Consider the following 21,256-nt stretch of genomic DNA (forward strand, 5'->3'; position numbering starts at 1 on the left):
AACAGTGCCCAGAAGGTTTCAGGTATTTTTTTCCCTCTGATTCTACCCAAAGAGTACATCCACTGCATAACGTCTGGGCATTATTTATATGGTTATACTCTCAACTCCAAGATCATCCAAGAAACCTGGCTACTGCATCTGTGTGCAGTTCACTGACTTCCAAGGGCATGAGATGTCCAGGTGTTTTCTAAAATCTGCTAATATATGGAAGAGAGAACTTGAAAGAAGTAGGTTAACAGAAGTCAGTGTACCCTAAGGAGATTTCCCACAAACCACTAGCAATCAGTTTGGAGAGAGGGAAGAAAGCAAGAAGGGAGGGAGGCAGGCAGGCAGGCAAGCTTGGTGACTTTCTTATTTATTTTCATCTTTTTTTTTTTTTTTAAAAAAAAAAAGCTAAACTAAAGAAGAAAATACTTAGAAGGCAAGGTTTCCATAGGAAAAAAATATTTTATTTTTTTAAGAACAAATTCAGTTTGAAACAGACGTGGAATGTGATTTTCATAATTTTCATTTTCTGGGAACTAATTGCAATGTGGAACTAAAGCAGATTTCAAACTTATGACCGGCTAGTTTTAATACAGAATGAAACAAACAAACAAACAAAACAAAAAAATAACATTAAAAAAAAAAAGAAAAAGAAAGAAGAAATTATTTATAACTCAAGCATAATACTGTGTTACTTACAAACTGGACAAAGAAATTATTAAATAAATATTCATGGTACACAATTTCAGCACAAATATGCGGCAATTTGGCAACCTTTTATATAATTTTTCCTCAATACAGTGCAAAGGGGAATGACACTGCCTTTAAACAAGCTGTAGCTAAATACATTGCAAAATTCAAATTTTATACAAAACATCTTGCTCAGACTTTATAAAAAACCAACATTGCTCTATATACACAATCTGGTTAAGAAAAGCCTTTTTTTATCTTGTTTTCATGTGGGTTTTTTAATTATTTAAAAATGTGAATAAGGCTACTGTAACACCCCAAATCCATATACAGTAAATCTGAACCTATTTACAGCATCTTCACTTAGACATGATGGTGCAAATTCCAATTCGGGTGACTAGGGATGATCAAACAAGCAAGGCATTTACAGTAACTTTTCAAAGCTGGACCAACGTCAAAGAAAGGAACAGTTGGTAGATTGTCATAATTCTGCACCAGACACAAAACAGACGCACAGTACATTTTTTTTTTCAATTGGTTGCAGGTTGCTCTTGAGAAATTAGTCTGATTTTTTTTCACAGTTTAGTATGTAACTAGAATGTAGCCAACTGATGAAGCATAGATATGATTTAATAAAAATAAGGATCAGTAAGCCCATCTTTCCCTTCCTCCCCCTCCCCCAAAATAAAATCTTAATGACTTACAAGAGAATCTTGTATGGATGGATTCATAGAAAAGAAGGGTTGTTGAAAAGAATTACATATGTACTGTAGTTAGTCACCATGGTAACCTTCCACAGAACCATGGGCTGGAATTCTTTTTGTTTTTTGTTTCTCTCTTTTGGACCAACATCCCAACATTATCTTCAGGTTCAGAAAACAAAGAGAGTGATCATTTCTGTGACAGATATTTTAATTTTCCTTCTTTTTTTTATTTTTTCCGTTTTTTTTTTTTTTTTCTTGCAGGTGCTCACCAGAGGTCTGAGAACCCTAAAATGCTGTTGCTACATTTTCTTTCCAAATCAGAAAGCAAAGTGTTACCATAGTAACATGACTATGTTAGAAATGTCTATTTGCATAGCACATATAAAAGTAGAGTTTTTTTTTATTTCCTCCCTAGGGTGGGAGCTTTAGGGGAATAGCCATGCTAAAGAGAAAACTTTAACCTGAAACCCCTCTCTACGAACCTCAACAAAATCCACAGAACACATCAGCCTGTAAGGCAAGGGAAAACACAACACAGAAAATAAATGCCGGCACATCTTGCTGCTGTTAAATATGTGATGCAGTAACACTGAATTCCTGATATTTTGGACCTTATATTTTCTACTTTTCTCTTACAAGATGCTTTGGAATTTTTTTTTTACACTATGCTCCCACTGGTGGTTTTGGATAGCTGATTTTTGTTTTCCAGAAGTATTAAAAAAAAAAATATGTGCGCTTATGCATACATATACATACATACGTATGCATATATAGACATATATGTGTGTATATACATAGACACACACACACATATGTGTAAAATGATGACAAGTTAAGACTATGCAATTGCCGCAAATGAATTTCACATCTTCTGGTGTAGATTCTGTGCAATCTCAAAATATATATTAGTAAAAAAATCCAAACCAAAAGTAAGAAAGAATGAACAAAAGAAAAACTCTCACTTTATATCCCTTGTGTTCTATACACCTATTATAAATAAGACATATTTTCCTTCTCCATCTCAGTGTCATAATTTATTTTACTCTTATGGACTGCCAGAGGTTTGCCATATGTGCTTTAACTTTGCAACAGAGCACCAATGAACTGCTGTGTCAGTCAGTACCTACACTCACTGTGCAGGGACAGCACTACAATAAGCCAAAGTGCCAAAAGGGTCAGTCACGAAGACATTCTGCCTTACTTTTAGGGATGAGCAAGGTTTTGCGGTTTGTTGTTTTGTTGTTTTTTTCTCCCCACAACTTTATCAGTGATAGAATTATAGCTCACTTGACCCACTGGCTTATAATCATCTTGGTCACTTGGCTCTCAGTTGTTTTCTTAAATGCTTTCCCTGTGTTTAGTATAATGTGACAGTATAGCAGCTGAGTCTGCTTAAAAGTCATCCAAAGCAGACTACACTTATGCTACAGCTTCAAAGCTGTGTATTTTATTGCCAGTACCACAACAGCCCTGCCCTAATATATCCTCAGCGGCCTGCTATTGTCTTGTCTTCTCCAGGCTTGTTCACTTACTAACAATACCCCTTTGTTCTACTGTATTGAACGTACTTTTTTTTTCTGCACACTGGTATTTGATAACCATGAATTCCTTCAAATGCAGCCTTAATCCACTGCGCATGTTATTGTGTTTCCTACTTGCCTCTTAAAACTTAGCATACCAAAGTGCTGTGCTACCTAAATGCATTTTTTTTTCTTCCCAGCTTCTATTTTTGAGGCAGCAATATTCAATTGCAACTTCAATCAGCCCTTCCCTCTACCACCCAGTCTTGCTCTTGACTTTGTTGACAGCCTAACTTTTTGGCTGGAAGGCTCCTTACTATCAAACACAATTTTTATAAATGCATTACCCATTCGAGTGAGGCTGCTGTAGCAGATGGATGGAGTGCGGATCTCCAAACATTAATGTTCCATTAGTGATTCAGGAGGTGGAGTGAAAGGAAATCTTATGTGAAGGATGGCAGAGCCCCGGATAACAGAAACAAATGGAACAGTGACGGACTAAAAGCAAGAGAACTTTAACAAGTCTTACTTAGACACCAAGGTCTGTGTGACAAATCCAGTACAAACTGAGAGAGACACACAAAAGTCAGAAGATTGCATTTCAAGCTTGATATATCCTAGAGCACCTTCCCAGGATGCCTAGAGCTATTAACATCCACGGATTGCTCCATCTTCCCTTGGCTTTTGTACATGCCTGAATGCCCACAGCACATGGCTTTGAGGATGATGAATGTAACAAGAGTACAGCAATCAGAATGGGCATCTTCTACATAAAAGTCTTCCAGCTTTTAGTGAATACTTATTCACCGAGATAAGAATTCTACAGACTAGGTAAGCTGTCCAGCTCGCGTCGGTTCCTGGAGAAAGAGCTGTTGCCTTCTCCCCCCTGTGCTTAAGTCAATGCTAGCGCACAAGGCGTCATCACAAACCCCAACAGAAAGCATTTGACCAGTGAGTTTCCTCTACGACTCAACTGTACCACAGAACTGGTTGTGTGTTTCTCAGACCTTGTAATAAATGTTTGCTGGACTCTGAGGAGGCATCTCTTGAACTATGTACACCGGATGTCCATAGTCGCCGCTGACCTTTTCATAGTGGGGGCAAAAGACACTGTCTGCAGTCCTTAGAGGAATGATAATGTCACTGGGCTCAGAACCATTGTTGTTGCCACTGCGTTTTGGGGTGGCTAATGTACTAAGTGACAGAGTTGTCGTGTGTTGCGGGGAATGCTTCCTGTGTCTTCTCCGGTACTTCAACAAAAGAACCACCAAAGTGATGATGATGACGATGAAAATGATGCACCCTGATGCAATCCCTGCAAATAAGGCCACCTCTGAACCCAGTATACTGGAATGCCCAGCCTTACTGCCATCTGTGCTAGATCCTGGAAAGAACGGAAATACAATAGACAAAAGTTATTGCCATCCTGTGACCCATTTACGTTGCTTAAAAATGTGTAGAGTAAGCAAGACTGGAAGAATTAACTGACAGCTAAACTTTGACAAACCAATTACTCTGTTAGATAGCTAAATGCAAACAGCCGAAGTCAGCAATCAATATAAAGCAAGACTTTGTGCCTGTTGGTCTCACTTTTGTGTTGCTCCCAAACCACCCTGCTTCATACATCATCATCCATCAGTGGCGAGAACTGTCACTGACAAGGCAGCCTTTGATGCACACAGCATCTTTTAACAGATGCAGGCCAGCCCCAGGCACAAGAGACGGGTGGGATAGGACTAGAAGGGAAAATAACACAGGGAAATGACAATTCTCAGAACAACTGGTACTGTTCAGTGCCACACTGTTCCCTCTGCTATTTTATCTTTTGCATATTGATTTAAGTTAAACCATCCTTAGTGCCTCTTTATATGGACTCCTCTTGCTTGGAAATGAAACTAAGGAGCTTGAGGCAGCATGGGAGGGAGACAGGCAGAATGGCTGTGGCATGTCTGTTAGTATTAACTTACATTTACTTAAAAGGAAACAATACCACACATTTGGCAGTCAGGAAAAGCTCACATGTTGAACAGCCTGTTGAATATTTGCCGTTCATCACACTACCATATTATTTTTCACAAAAATTACACGAATGCTCACTGACACTTTTTCACTTCTAAGTTTGAACCTACTTCCCTCTCTTGATGCTCACTCACAGTGGAAAAATGATACAGATGCTACATTCCCATAACTGTTACTTCTTCCTACCAAAGCCTCTGCAAGGATCAGCTGAAGCCACTCGCTATATCAAAGATTCATAGCCCAGTAACTAAAGACAGAGCTGGCAAGGAAAACTTGTGGCCTTTTTTGGGAAACCCGGAATCACCTGTCAGCAAAGTTTGTGCTTTGTAGCATTACTAATTACTGAACTTTCTTCTGGACAGCTTGAGTCTTAAGAGTTAGATTTTTTTCTTGTTCACCCAGTGAGTGAAATGCATCTTGAAGATACTTGTTTCGAATCACCTATTTATTTTGTTTAGATAATTATTAGGGGGAAAAAAAAAGCAAAACCAAAACCCCAAAACTTTACATTTAGTAAAAGACCAGCCATACGTGTCTAGACTTTATATGGTCAGCTAAAAGATCAGGACATTAATTATAGATGCCTTGAAATAAACCTTATAAATGGCTGTCGAGAACCACTTGATAATGTATTATGCGGGAAAAGAAAGAGACTTGTTCATCTGCCAGAGTACTAAATGTAAGGCAGCACTGACCACTGTAAAGCTGCTTAGCAAATGCCCTATCCAAAAATTTTCCTGTAAATGAGAGACACTGTCACAAAACGTAATTAACTTCTACAGCAGAGTGGAAGAGGGAAGAGAGCAGCTGGTGCCAAAACCTGCAGCTCCCACACACTATCCACTGGAGCAATCAGAACCGGCTTTTGCTTCATCTCAGGATGAAAACGTTTGCTCTTCTGGCACATTAATGGTAAAATAAAACACATTTGAGGACAAAGGAGGAGAAGACGTTCCGGGGCGAAGTCCCACCACACCTACCTGAGTGGTCCTTCACAAAGGGGCTGGTGGTGGAACTCTTCCCGTTGGTGCCAGCTTCCTGCTCGGGGCGCTTGGTGGGATCCGTGTGCCGGGGCTGCCCTGCCGAGTTGGGATCTGGGGGAGAGAAAGACAACTCATGCAGCTTTGGCACTTGACGGTATGGAGCCTTACAAGCTGGCTCTAGGTACCTCGTGAGACACAAATGGTTTAACAGAAGAAGCTTTATGCAAAAGACTGGGAGATATAAGAACATAATTTTCCTTTTAAAGCAAAATGGTTATATTAGTTATTTCAGGTTTAAATTGTGAGGCCATCTGCAGAAACTATAGGATCTCCTGTAATTGGCAAAAAAAGCTTTGCAGATGACATTTCAGTTTAACTGAGGAAGTTGATTGACTACTAAACCAACTGCTACTTAGAAGAATAATTCTTTCTTCCTGCACAATAGGTTATCTATATGTGAAAAGAGACAATGAACAAAAACCTCTCTGTAATCAGAATTCATAACAAGCAAACTATAGAAATATTAGCTTCCCTCTTTTCATGTATTTTAAATAATTCTGAGCAGCAGAGTTGTGGCTTTTGTTTTTAAAATAAAAATAAAAATGACTGAAACACACTACTCCCAGGTGACCTTTCCTTCTAGGGATCTCTCCAATGAAGAGATCTTATTACACTAACCCTCCTTCTGTAGAAATCTGTCAGTAGCCGAGGAAGAGAAAATAGGCTTTGCTTTCAGACTATAAGGGAGGAATGACCACACTAGACTCGACTGGTTCTCTGCTCTACACTGCTAAAAGAAGCCTGAAAACTAGAAAGGACATTGAGACCGATCAAAGTGATTTCATGAAACAGCAGATGGTCTTTACCTTGTCCAACTTTCATGAGGATCTTCATGGTTTTTGTCTGGCACACCCCTCCCTCCTGGTTATCCAGGCCCTCCAAAGACCCATTTGATGTTGCTGATTAAAAATAAAAGAAAAATAAATAAAAATAAAAATAAATAAAAATCAGGAAATCAACAAGCAAAGTGATGTGAACATGAGTGTCTAAAAGCAAGGATCTTTCAATCTACCAGGACCTGTTCTTGTTGCTCAGGCTGACCTATGGAAAGTTGTGAAATGTTGAAAGCCAAAGGAATGAATACACTGGTAAGCTGTACAATATATACAAATGGAGGAATGTGTTATCAAGGTTTCAAATTTACCCAGCAGCCTTTTATTTTCCTATGCACAATTGACTGACTGACTTGGACAAAAACACACCATCTTGCTAAAAAGGTGATGGAGTCAGCTGAAAAGGAAGCTCTGGCAGGCTCAGGGGAGAAAAGCACTGAAAAATCACCCTTTTTATTCCCCTCCCAACAATATCTTTTATAATCACCGTGTTACACCTGCTTCCTCTATTACAAATCTCCTGCTGGAAGAAGTGAACACATACAAAAGACTCAGGTGAAAGCTAAGATTCTGAACTGATTGGAAAACCATTTAATATTTTAAAGTACAATCTCACTTTTCTCAGCACTGAGCCTCTGCGGGGGTGGGTGGCAAAGGGGAATACGCTCTATTCTCAGGGAAACCTTTCAGCTCACACAAACAACAGGGTGCTTTCCCCTGTGTTGATATTGTTCTTGCTTATCTAGGTGCCAGCTGGAGCCAGGCGATCGGGGCGCAGGCTGACACTGCCGTGCGGTGTGAGAGCGAAGCACCACTCCCTTGGAGAATCCACAGCCCTGAATCACGGTGCATGGGTGTGCCACTGCCGCCCCAGCCAGCTGTTGGTTGCAAAACAGCTGCTGGAAAATGATTCAGGAGCTCCTCGGCCGTGGGTATTGCAGCCACTGCACTGCCCTGGCCGCTGGCAAATGGTGGGCTCTGGACTCACTATGCAGGGAATGCGCCGGGGGCTTTCCTACCCTGCTTGTCCTGAGGATGGAAATTTCACTCTTTTCTTGGAGCTGTTTATCTGAGGCCCAAAATGAACTCACGAGAGAGTGCACAGGCACCAGCACTGGGCCACCAACTGGAGAAAACAAATGGAAAATGGGATGTCAGGGAGCTCACTGCTTGCTGTGGCGGTGCTGAACTGCTTAAGCAGCACATGCCTCCCTCTGCCCCTCTCCTTTCAGCCTGTGGGCTTTACACTCTTCAGGTCTTTGTTTTTAATTCTCACTCCTTCTCTTTCACCTTCCTTGGGGATTTTCTTTCAAATGCAGTCTATGTATATTTCCTTTTCCCTTCACAATGTCCTCCTACCCCCATGGCAGTATTTTTCTTGCTCTAATCTTCTCTCTAGCCGTAAAGATATAAACCCCATACTGCTGAACCCTGCTTCCTAGCCTTTGATCTGCGTCTTGTTTTTGTTCCACTTCTGACTCTTTTGTGACCAACTCGAATTACAGCTACCATACAAACTTCCCAAACTGTGCTTTCTTTTCCTAAAATTCCCTTCTCCTCATAAGTGGTCCCTCCCAGTTCCTCCTCTTGTTCCCTCCCCCGGTAAAAACATGACAATAGCTGTATGGCAAAAAGACTTTTCAAAATACAAAAGAGCACGTTGAGTAATTTAAGATAAAAGCTGATCTGAAATGTGTCACTGCATTGCCAGGCTTGGAAAATAATGGAGACATATAGTTTTGTTTTCTTTTGTTTTGTTGTTTTTTTTCCAGAGGGAAAAAAAAAATCAATACCAAGAACCCATCCTGGACATAAATCAAATGTGTCTTTGCTGAAAGTGTTTTTTATGATCTATTTGCCAATGTACCAGCACAAGGACACAGAGAAAAAATGAAGTAAATAGAAATACCAAAGCTGAGCACCAACTGAACGCAGAAATAATAAACACTGACTTTGTCTTGTGGTTTTGTTATTTGACTCTTTTTTTAATCGAGCCGGAGGGAATCACATCTCCTTAAACACCTTCTACTTGATTTTAATTGAATAGAATGCTGCTTCTTCTGAACTTCAATGCCTTTTTATTCTTTAAAGGCCCATCCACTTAACCCACAGAGCAGGAGACCTCAACAGGATGCAGACAACACAGTCTGACCTCAGTACAGAGTCAGAAAGTAAGATGGCAAAAAGAATGCAAAATTACTTCAAATACAGTCTCCAAACGGGAAGACCCAGATGTACAATGAGTCTGGTTGTGTGCCTACGCCAGCGCAGTCTGCCTCGCTTGCTTGCTAAAAGAATGCTTTCATAGCTTTGATGTCAGATGAATGAATTTGCAGAAGTATTCACTTTTTCCACAGTTCTTCAAGGGATTTTAGGAAAGCCTACGTTGTAGCTCAGAGTACAGACTGCTACGTCCTGAGGAATAGGGAATTTTCAAAGAGAAGTATTTCAGTGACAAAGCAAAGTTTCCTTCTCAGCTTTTCCTGTAATTAAACTGACAATTACCCAAGGCCACTGGAGGAAATTATTTTTTGAAATTCATTAAGACTATCGAAATACAACCTTGCGTATCCCTAGTGTACCAGGAAGAAAGTGGGTAGCTTTAAACACATCGTTTTAAGCTTTGAAAAGCTGCACTGAGAAAAATAAGTAATCTAGGACAGCAGAGAAAACACAGTTTCATACTGCTAATGCCCCTTGACAGTGCATTGTGCAGAAGTCAAACCAGGGAGCGAGCAAAAATATTCCTCAAACACTTGCTGAGGCCTTTCTACACTGATCTCCAAATGAGAATTACACCCACTGTCATTTCAGCTCCTCCACTGCACTCACACCTCTGTGGGAAAGTGACCCAGCACCTGCAGCTCTGCTCACACTGAAAGGATATTTAAAAAAACAAGTGTCCCAATAGGAGGTTTGGATTTAAACAAAAATGTAACACAAACTTCTGGTATCCAAAATGGAAATGTTATCCTCTAGTGTGTTTATGTAATCAGATTTTAAACTTTCCATCCAATTTATTCTTATACACATATATATAAAAAAAGAACAGTTTTTTTTACATTTAGGTTTAAATATGGATATATTTTAAAGTCAATTACTTAGATGAGCTACCATACAAAGCCCTCTGCTAAGAAGACTAAATACTTAAATATTAACATTAATAAAAATAACTAATGATTAATATGAAGTTTCTCATTAGTATTAGTATGCTCTCAGGATCCCACACTTCACTTTGTATTAATACAGCAATACACAGGGACCTAGAAGTAAGTAAAATGCTGCTAAACAGGTAGAAAAATATTTTTAAATCTTTTGATGGTTAAACACCTCTGATTTTCTGAGACCTGCCCTGCTCCACTGGTGTCAATTGCAAAACTAATAATTACAGTCAAACCACATTAAATTATTCCACAGTTTGTCCACACCTGAAAATAAACACATATAATTGTGCTGAAATATTTTAAGACTTTCTAACAAACTTGTAATAACTTATAGGCAATTTTTACAGTAGTTTATCAGACACTGTCTGGGTTCCTTGAATACAACAGCAGCTGCCATTTTATAAAGAATGCAAGTTTAGCTTTTGAACATTCAGAAAACACTTATCTGTTATGAAATTATGGTTAAGAGTCTTGCTGATCCCTACTTACTTTAGAGAAGCTAGTACACATTTGCAGGTTCATAACACACTACTTTAACATATCCTCCTCCATACACAAGGGAGAAATTAAATTATTCAGACCAAAGAACTTCATTCTGATCTGCCTCCCCCTCTTTGAAATATATGAATTGTATTAAAAAAACCAAAACTCCCAACAAAATAAACAAACAAACAAAAAAGGCTGGAACTCATGTAAATCAATGTATAGTGTTTTACATTTATTTGCTTTCAAAACTCCACAAGTGCTGTTTATTGTACAAAGTGCATTAGTCATAAATGCAGAGGCAGGCAGTCAGTGAGCATAGCAGAGTCAGCTGACAAGAATAGTTCCTGGCTATGATTCTTATACAGTCCCCATGGAGAGGAAGTAATATTACATTTTAATATGTCTTCATTTGATTGTTATTACTCTGCCTCCCAGGAGGCTACGCCACTGCATGGATCATGGCTGTTTTCAACCTACCAGGTTGGTAACATTGCTCTAATCAGAGGGAGAATTAAGCTGCTGGATTTGTGCCTGTGTATAGCTTTTCATTCACAAAGAGATTAGAAATGAAGGCACAGTCAAAAAAATTCAACTTCCTTCACTCCTAAAAACACACATTACAAAATGAAAAAATGCCATCACAATTACTTAAAACACCAGCAGACAAAAATCTCAGCTAATTTAATTCTGCCATATTCATTACCCACAGTTTCATGTTTTAGGACTATGAAAAACATTACCTATTTGCAAATTAAATGACATATGCTTTGAACCAACACAACTTTAAAACACATCTATTTCTAGAGCTTGAACATGAAATGGACTACATAGCTGATGAGAGAAATAATGATCATTGCATTTAATTTTCCTGTGAAAACTAAATGGACTTTAAACCACAGACTACAGGAATGAGTGATGTCAACGGATGGGCAAGGGCAAAATTGATTTTGTCCCTCCTTAGTGTGCTGGACAATAAAAGTCATTTGGCAATATATTGAAGACACATCATTGATGAGGTCATGAAGAATTAATTGCTGCTGAAGTGGATCTGTTAATAGCAAATTGAAAACTACAGATTTTTTAGGGGCAGATCAGTACTATCCAATAGTAGTAACTTTCACAGTTTTTGTTCATTAAATACTGCATAAGAAAATGAATTTCTCAAAATCAGAATAAAATAAAATCGAATAACATTACCCATTTTCACTTTTCCCCTGCTGTACTCAGAAGAAGAATGAAAAAACAGCAGCAAAAATCCACACAAGCTTTAGATCCAACAGTAGTAAGAAGTTATTCTTAAAGCAAAGCTGCACTCGATCTCACATGCATCCTGAGGATTACAATGTACATGTAAAGTTTTTGAGAGTTTTTTATTTTATCAAGTAATAGAATGCTATTTTGGCCAGGCATCATTGTTTGTGCTCTGCTTTCATCTGCTTTTGGTCCTTTCAATGATCCTCTTAGTAAAGCAAAGCACTGAATAAATAATTCTTCTTTTCCATAAACTTAGATACTTTATGGGAGAGGTTTAAGAACAGCAGAAATCACACACTGAAAAACCACAAATCACTGCTCCCAACAAGGAAGTTGTTTCTAAACTAGCCATGGACGAAAGAGCAAGATAACTGAGATAAGAGAAAGATTGTTTTAATTAAATGAAATTAATCTGCTCCCCAATAACAGAGCCAAGTCTGCATGGAGATCTGAAACAACAAAAAAAATTGTTCAAGCCTCTCACCGAAGAACAGGTAGTTTGGCATACATTACTCTAAGCGAGCTGAGGAATGTTTAGAGAGAAGAGAAAGATGCTAATTTAAAATACTAGCAATTAATGGTTTCCCTTTTCTTGTAGTGACAAAAAATAAGATTTACACTGAAACCTTCACTTAAAAAAAAAATTAAATTATCTTCCGAAATTTAATCATCAGCAGTCCCAAACCTGGACTGTAAGTATTACAACGTAAATTAATTATGAATAGTTGAATGGAATGCTGCTATGTGTTAACTGTGTTTTTAATCAACAGACAATAAAATCAAAACTTTCTACTGATCTTTTAGAGACAAAAATTATCCTAAAAAACAAAACAAAACAAAACAAAACACTGCTGAATTTGCTCAATATCATTTAGGACACCAAGATTATAACAAAAAAATTATAAAAGCAGCTTACTAATAATTTTGCTTTTTTCTAACAACTGTTTTTTTATCTGCCCTATTTGCAAAGTCAAGGTGGCAGCACAATTTTGGGGAGTTTCTCAGCCTAAAAATAATTTAAAAAACTCTCATTCTACCTTATACCACACATTGTTTCAAATTAAAATAGATTCTTTTCCCTAAACTAGGGTGCATGGAGTGTTTGTAAATACTCCTGATGTCAGCCTTTTTCCCCTCTATCCACATGTGAGGCAGAACTTCAATGAGAGGTAAAGGACAAGAATTCTCTATTCTTCTTTCTCACTTTGCAGTCTTGATTAAGTCCTATCCTGCATGTCTCAGGATTTATATATAAATCCTGAATCTTAAATATATATAAATCCACAAATTATATTCTCTACAGCAAGTAAGAGCAATGCTCTCTCCATTCAAGCTAAAACCAGAACAAAATAAAGTAAAATAAAGAACAAGCCTCTTTCTGCCAGGAAGAAGCAAAGGCTCCAAAGTGAAACTTTGTAATTCACTTTTCTAACTACTGCTCTAAAATGTATCTTGTCCAACGGTGAATAGTGTGACTTGTGGTACTTAGATGGGACTCATGATACAAGGAAATTTATCTAATTCCCCATAAAAGTCTCCACTTGTATTCATATGTTAAGAGAGGGACAAATTCTATTACGGTTTCAATGTTTTTTTGAGGGTACAATGTGGAGGACACAGTGAAGACAGATCCAATCAGTTTTGTACTGTAATATACTTTGGTATACACCAGCTGTATGATTCCAGGGACATCTCTGGAAATCCAACAGACTTCTCTTCCCACATCTCATGTCATCCAGCAGCACAAAATAGGGAGAGAGCTGTAAAGTTCCCTAAATTCGAAATGATTTTATTAATTCCTGAGAATGGCACCAAGTAAGAAAAATATATGTGGTAAAAAAAAAAAGCCGTTTATGTCAACAAAGTCTTTCCAAAAAGGGAAAAAGAGACAGTGAGAGAGCTGGCAAATATAAAAAAAAAAGTTGTGAATTCTGACTGGTTATTGCTGCCTATCATTTTAAAAACATCACCACTTTCTCACTGGGTTAAGGAACACCACAGCTGAAGTGTACTGAATAGTAAACTATTTGCTGAATTATTATCCATTACTGGAAGGTCACAGGTTCCACCCACCCACAACAAAATCCTACTTGCTTCAGTGCTGTCAAGTGCAGCGCCCCTTTACAAAATTCCCTGGGAATGATTTAAAGATTATATAAAAACAAACCATAAAAGCATCTCAATACTGTATCGCTATGAACGACGAGTCTTTCATTACAGATAAGCATTTCTAGAAGAATTTCAGTTCTGTATTTCACATACTCTGAGAAATGTTGTCAGATAATGATCCACTGCACACATGGTTGCTTCTAGTTTACATAAACAAATTATATATTTGTGAGTGCTGAAGTAACTGTGGCAGATGTAAGCCCACTAATTATGATGTATTTAGTGTATACCCGAAAGTATGCATCCAAAACAGATTACTAGTTAGTTGACTTCGCCATTCATGAACAGGTATTTTACACAAATTTATCCTCTCTCCCAGCATGCCACTGACAAAAACCTCTCATGGATGGGGAGAAGAGTCTCCCACTACCCCTGCAAGCTTTGCTTGACAGTTCAGCTGAACAGAACTAATAGCATTAGTTAGCATTCAAGTTACACTGACTGTTGATAATGACAAGAGGGTTTGCTGGAAACAAAAGCAGAAGCTTAAACATTAAATGTGGATCCATTTTCTGCATTATAAAAATTCAACTTCACTCTACAAGCATGCTTACCTGCCTTGAAAATCTCTGTTTTTTTGTCTGCAGTACTTGGATAACAAAGGGTTATAGTGAAAGTTCATATTAAATAAATAACAAACCTCTTGCTCATTCTACTGTCACTAATTGCATGCAATGATATTAATGACCCAGTAATTGCTATACGAGTAGCACTGAAGTGGAAAACATCATTTTGAGGCAGAGTTCATCTCTAGGTGGTAGGACTTCACCAGTGACGGAGTTAATGCCTAGTGACAGTTTAGAATATAACACTATAGATGAGAAAATGTGCCAGTCTCATGGTTATAACAGTTTAGATGGACACGATGTTATTTGCTTTGACCACACAGAGTCTAGGAGTAACCTCAATAAAGTGCCACAGTCAGACTTTGCCCTGTAGATGAACCTCATTCCTTTCAGGGGAGATACTCTGTACTATAACAATCTAGAGCAATTTTCCACATGTTTGCTTCAATAAAAGAATACCTTCATCTCCTGCTTTTACATGTAGCACAACAAAAGTGTGCTTTATTGCAAAACACAAAAAGCTATTTACATCATCTAACTATACTTCAGCAACAGAGTTTGGCACCTTAGTATTGAGATCAATTATGATACTATTGGATGACTGTACACTTGGCAAAGATGATCAGAAGTTAAGAACTGTTTTGACTGCAGTATGCTTATGTTTGTGTTTAGAGCTGTAAAATACCCACAGAGTAAACCTTAATGAGGGAACACTGCAGAATTAAAGCAATCTGAATTTCCATGGTTCTACAGGACCTCCTGTTCAAATACTTGCCATTAAGAAATTAAGAGGTTTAGCTTCTTTAGAAATTATCATGCAGGCACATCTTGGTCCATTTCAAGAAACTCCGGTGGGATATGTTAATTTTAATTCCACCCGTGCTTGGAATTTTGAAGTCACAACTAGACAGGCGAACTGATACTTTTAATACTTATATTCATAGTATTTTAAAAAATTCACTGAGGTTTTTAACAGCATAGCATTATTTAGCTGTTGTGTTTTTTTTTTTTTCTCCGTTGCAATGAAAATTATTTTGCTAACGTCTTCATTCTGCTATCAAACCTGCTGTGGTAGCCTCTGGATGGCATCAGATCAAAGTTGATGGAATCAACTTTCAGCACAGGCTGGGGCAAAACACATGGAAAGCAACTCTGCAAAAACGACTGGCTGCAGGGGGGCTTGCTTGAGCAAAGGTTTGAGAAAGAGACTAAATGAGCTCCAGAGGTACCATCCAAACCAATCCATTCTGCAATCAGCTGGGCTGTTGTGGTCTAACGCATTTATGTCCTAACATAAAATATTGGAAAAGCAAATAATTTTAAGTTTTCCTGGCAGGATTTGGATTCAGAATTCTGTTTGTCTCTCAGCAGCCCAGTGAGCACATAAGGACTATTCTGCTGCTGCCGTTTAGTGATTTTTGTTATCTTCATTTACCAAACAGAAAACATAAATCATGCTAACAAAGATCCGAACATGCTTTTAAAAAACAGCCTTATCAGCTTAATATGGACTCTTCTCCAAGAACAGCTAAGACTACCTTAAGCCTAATCCTGCTTGTACTTCCAGAAATATTTGCATGATTTCCTTGGGACGAAAAAAAGAAACTGGAAGACTGCCATTAGGGCTTAGTTTTATAGTCTGATTTATCAGAAATAAGTCCTGAAATATTCTTCATCCAAGGTTTCCAGGATTGACCGAAGTCAGGAAAGAAAATCCAAACTGACATTTAACCCTGGTTTTCAACCATTCCAGCATTTCATTTTAGCTAATGCAGTTCTCAGACAAAAGTGCATTTCCCTCCATTCCAGCTATGTAAAGATTTCAATGAGGCAAACAATTCCAAGTCTTTTAAATGAATTTCATTAAAGTCTTTATAAATCCTTATGCAGCTCCTCATCTTTTATTTTAGCACTTAAAATACTACAACATGTAACACATGATATAAGCAACTGCATAAAGACGAATCACCCCACTTGATGAGCTAAATGATCATCACTCAACTTACATACAAAACAGAAGTTAAATGTGTTTCAGTGTGGTAGTGCACTCTCAAGTTTCAGTTTAGACAGACACTTTCTTCATTCTTTCCTCATAGCATGGCATGTCTTTCCAATACACACCCCCTTGATTTAAACAGTTACTCATATCCTGAATATAAAGGATAAAATACACACTCAGCACATTCATATTCTGCATGTAGTCCTGTTAAGGATGTTTATGCAAATCTAAGAACATACACATTTTGGAGAAGATCAGGGTTTAAGCTTTTTTTTTTTTTTTTCAAGCACTACGAATACTAGATACATAAAGACTTCTAAGTGAGAATACTGTATCTTTCTTTGTGAATGTATTATATTTCCCATATTTATAAAATGTTTCTGAGGAACTATGAAAGCAAGATATAAAAATAGTGACTAAAACTATTAAACAGCTTCCTACGAAATTTTAAAACCTGTTCAATTCATGAGTATTTCCTGAATAATTTTTTCTTCCAGTCTGAACAACTATTCTTCATTTTCATCTGATTCCCTATCTATCTGGAATACTTGCAGGGGTGTGGGGGAAGATAACTGTATTTTTTTCACAACATGCCATCAATTAACAAACTGAGCATTCCTATCTTTCATTTCCTTCCCTTAGGAATAGAGACAATAACAGATTTCCTGCTGAACTATCTCTGTCTACTTTAAAGGAGATAAACGATTGGTATTGCCTAGGTAATGGCACCAAATATGAACAAAGTCCATCAATATAAAATAGCCTTATTCTCTTACAAGACCTGTGTGGTCTGGGACAAAACCCCAAAGGACCATGACTCCATTAATCCTGCAGGTCTTAGACTCTGTTAGAAATCTGAAGCTGCACAGACAGTGATTTTTCTCTCTAATAATATTATTTGTATAAGCTGTATTTATATTTCATTCAACAAGAGCTAAGTGGTATTGCTGATACATCCCTTAAAAGACTCTTCAGCAAAGTCAAAGACTGACCTCTGGATATCATTTTACACTAAGGAGAAATTATTTATCTAATTTTCTGAGGAAGGAGGAGGAGAAAGGGAAGGAAGAAAGCGATCTTTGTACGAATGGAATCAGAGTGACTATTATCTCACTGGCTTTCATTAACATCATCACCAACACCACCACCACAAAAAAACCCCAAAAAACAAAAAAACCCCCCCCAAAAAAACCAAAAAACCAAACAAAAAAAAAAAAAACCAAAACAACAACAATTAAAAAACACAACCAAGAAAACCAAACTCAAACCAAAACAAAAAAAACAAACAAAAAACCCAAAACAAAACCAAAAAAACCCAACAAAACCAGTACATTTCTGGACCACAGAGTCTTTAACAGAAACCAGGAAAAATGTCCTTGTTACAAAAGTAAAGGAATTGAATTTCTGATACAGTATTTGTTTCCATTTTGGTTAGTTTGGCATTAACAAAGGAAAACCTGTTTATTGCTTCCTTTTGTGCAGCTTTCACTAGGTGATTCGGAGGTTACAGGGGGCTGCAGGCTGAAATCTGCCTCAGAATGTTTTCAGAATGCCCAGCCAGACAGATTAGCCAGTGCTTAAACTGGTCAGAATACTAAAATAACATTTTAATGTAAATCTATTTGGCCATGCAAAGAGATTTATTCTTCCCAGCTGGGCCATATTTCAGGGCACAATCTATATTGTCCTTTAATATGTTCTTCCTCAGACAGTTATTGCCCTTTAATTGTACCAGAATGACAAAGTGAAAACATAAAAAGCCTTGTGATTTTTTTCAAACACAATTAATGCTAAAGTTTCAGAATGACTGTTTTGATTTTAAAACCCACAGTACTATTAAAGCAGTTATCCAAAATATAGTGCTACTAGCTAGTATAAACCTTTAAATCAGTCAGGGATCAAATATATATAAATATATGTTTTTTAATCTAAGCCAGAAGCCAATTATGTAAGTGGGTCACTTGAAAAAAAAGTTGACAAAAAAACATTTAAGGAAAGCTGCATATTCAATTTTGCCAACGTCAAAGCCAATGAGCATCATTAGGTCGGCAAGCTCAGCTAATGAGGTCCAGGCAGAGCAAGCCTTATAGAGGAATCTTTCAGAGAACCATTCTGTAGCCCCTTCCCAAGTCCCAAGTCACTCAATTACAAATTTGGAACAGGTGAAGATTTCATTGCAGGTGACTTATTTTTTCATGTTGAGGATGTCAGCTCATAAACTTCACTCATGCAAAGGAAGAGATGGCATGAAATATGTGCTTGCTTGGCCAAACTACCTGAGGAGCCTGACGGTGGCTCGGAGGCAGGCGGCACTGCTCCCTTCCCTGTGGCACAGCTTCCCACAGGCTTCCCCCAGAGCTCCCTCTGCACTTACCCAGTGTATCACCAGGCTCTCTAGGCCCTCTGACTAAAGGCCAAGTTTACTGGGAAGGGTTCAGGATGATTCCTGTACACCAAGAGTAAACATCTTCGGTGTATGAAATGCACTTGAACTATGCTAATGCGTCTCTCTCACAAACAAGAAGAATCTACATCCAAAAGAGGCACTGAAGCAGTGACACCATGACCCAAGCACTTGAAGATCAAGTACTGAGTATCTCCTCAGTACCGAGAATATACTCATTGCTTGCTCTGAGCAACTCGAACAGCAGAAAATTATACTTTATTCCCTAACCATGCAAAGACATAAAAAGACTTTTAATACAAACATCAGAGTTGCAAATCTTCACACCCTTCTGCCCAAATCTCCCCTGCACATAGATATTTATGTTGCTGGGTATGATGTATCTTCCTTCATGCATTTGATTAAGGATTTCCTTAGAGACTTATGATATGTTAGCTAAATGGTCACATATTTTAGGATAATCAAACATTAATACTTCTGAATCTCAAGTACATTTGACCTTCTCCAGTTCTGCTGAAAAGAAATCAGGTAACTGTAGGAAAATGAATCTATTCATTTCCCAGGAATGAAAAATTGATGATAGCAAAGAAGAGAAAAGCAAGGACACTCTATAACATCATTTATTCACTTTCACAATATCATTCAGTATCGTCTTTCCAACTACTGCTGTTCACAGAATTAACTCTTTGGATAATGATAGTCATATTGAAGAATATCTTGCCAAGAAATTGATTACTTTTATTTATTTATTTATTAAAGTACCACTAAATGTGAAAACAAATATGAGAAACTTACCCACACTTTTTCTTTCTAAAATATTGCAAATTGTGAAATGAGAACATTTCATATGCTTAGGCTCAGGGAAGCACTGAATAGAAAAGATCTCCTTCTGCTATACCTATCAAGAATACATCTGGATGATATAAAAATTATGGCTTGAAGAATTCCTGCACAGTCACATATCTCTAAAGGGCTCAGGAAGCTGCTTTATCCTGTGTTGCAATTCCTCATCCCAAAATGACTAACCCCTTAATATGAATAGATTTTACTGTTTAATACAGCTCCACAAAGCACATACTATTACCTTAGAAAAACAAACTCTGTTTTCAAATAATTGCAAGATGATAAAGGTACACGACAATGCACAAAACATTTAAAGGGCTGACAACAGCCTGCCAGCATAAACAGCGTGAGATTAAGGCTGCAGGCTCAGCCACAGCAAGCGCTGCAAAGATGCTGAGCTCAGTGAGCTCTTGCGTTAGGCTTGTTTGATGCCACTTAGTTCAGGGAATGCAAGATCCTAAAATACTTCAAAATCAAAAGCAGGCACATAAGATGCATCATTGTCTTAATTTCACAGCCTTTCCACCCATCGAGAAAACCCAACAAAACAAGCAAGGCAAAACGGAAGGAAGGAAAGGAAGGAAAGGAAGGAAAGGAAGGAAAGGAAGGAAAGGAAGGAAAGGAAGGAAAGGAAGGAAAGGAAGGAAAGGAAGGAAAGGAAGGAAAGGAAGGAAAGGAAGGAAAGGAAGGAAAGGAAGGAAAGGAAGGAAAGGAAGGAAAGGAAGGAAAGGAAGGAAAGGAAGGAAAGGAAGGAAAGGAAGGAAAGGAAGGAAAGGAAGGAAAGGAAGGAAAGGAAGGAAAGGAAGGAAAGGAAGGAAGATTACAGGTCTGTGAATAGGAATGTATGCAAACAATTTAAAGCCTGACTTGCATTCATGACTAAGATGCATTTTATTACTTATAAAAATGAGAGCAAATGTCTTGACTACCAGAACTTGCACTGACAAGGCTGTGTCATGAGCTTTTGAATACAAACTGTTAAAATCCTATCTAGCTCCAGTACTCTCTAAATGGTGTCCTAGCTGAGCACTGGCCTAGTTTTCTATGCCTCTTAGAGTTCCTGAGACCAACATCACTGAGTTTATTGTTTTCTCCTTGAATGACAGGAAAGTGAGGGTTTTAGCTTCAGGATTTGCTGGGTTTTCAAGGGTGGGGTGCTTTTTTGTCCAGCCTATTAGAATGTATGAGTACCCTTGCTGAAGCTCAGTCAGTATGCTAGCAACAGAGTGATAAGTTAGCCATTTGTTTATGCCACAATGAGTAGGAAAAGTAATACCCTGAGGCACTCTAGTATTACTGCTAGGCCAGTGTGATTTTTGAGGCATTAGAATGAAGGCTGAGTAAGTTCTTTCAACCAACTTATGCTGTAATCTTCCAGGAAATGCAACGCCTATTATGTCTTATTGCTATAATGAAATAATTATACAAAACTAATGAAAATGAGATGTACTTAATAATTCTCTGGGTAAATCCATGACATAGATATGACAGAACTGACAGTGCATCAGAAAGCTCCATTTATGCCCATAATTTTCAGGTAATAATTGTAACACTGTCATTTGTTCCACTACAGTTGG

The 21,256-nt window shown here is 37.9% G+C and overlaps 1 protein-coding gene across 1 annotated transcript in view; it reads right to left on the reverse strand.

The window, feature by feature from the left end:
• Nucleotides 1-427: 427 nt before the first annotated feature.
• EFNB2 (ephrin B2) overlaps nt 428-21,256 on the reverse strand; it is a 45,228-nt gene continuing 24,399 nt past the window's right edge. Inside the window, exons 3-5 of the mRNA XM_014873341.2 lie at nt 6,768-6,860; nt 5,899-6,012; nt 428-4,283 (exon numbers count right to left, since the gene is read on the reverse strand). Of these exons, the coding sequence (XP_014728827.1) occupies nt 3,901-4,283; nt 5,899-6,012; nt 6,768-6,860 (590 nt within the window). The 3' untranslated portion in view covers nt 428-3,900. The remainder of the gene's footprint in view (nt 4,284-5,898; nt 6,013-6,767; nt 6,861-21,256) is intronic.

This window comes from Sturnus vulgaris, chromosome 2, assembly GCF_052056855.1.
Source record: "Sturnus vulgaris isolate bStuVul1 chromosome 2, bStuVul1.hap1, whole genome shotgun sequence".
In the NCBI taxonomy this organism is placed as follows: Eukaryota; Metazoa; Chordata; class Aves; order Passeriformes; family Sturnidae; genus Sturnus; species Sturnus vulgaris.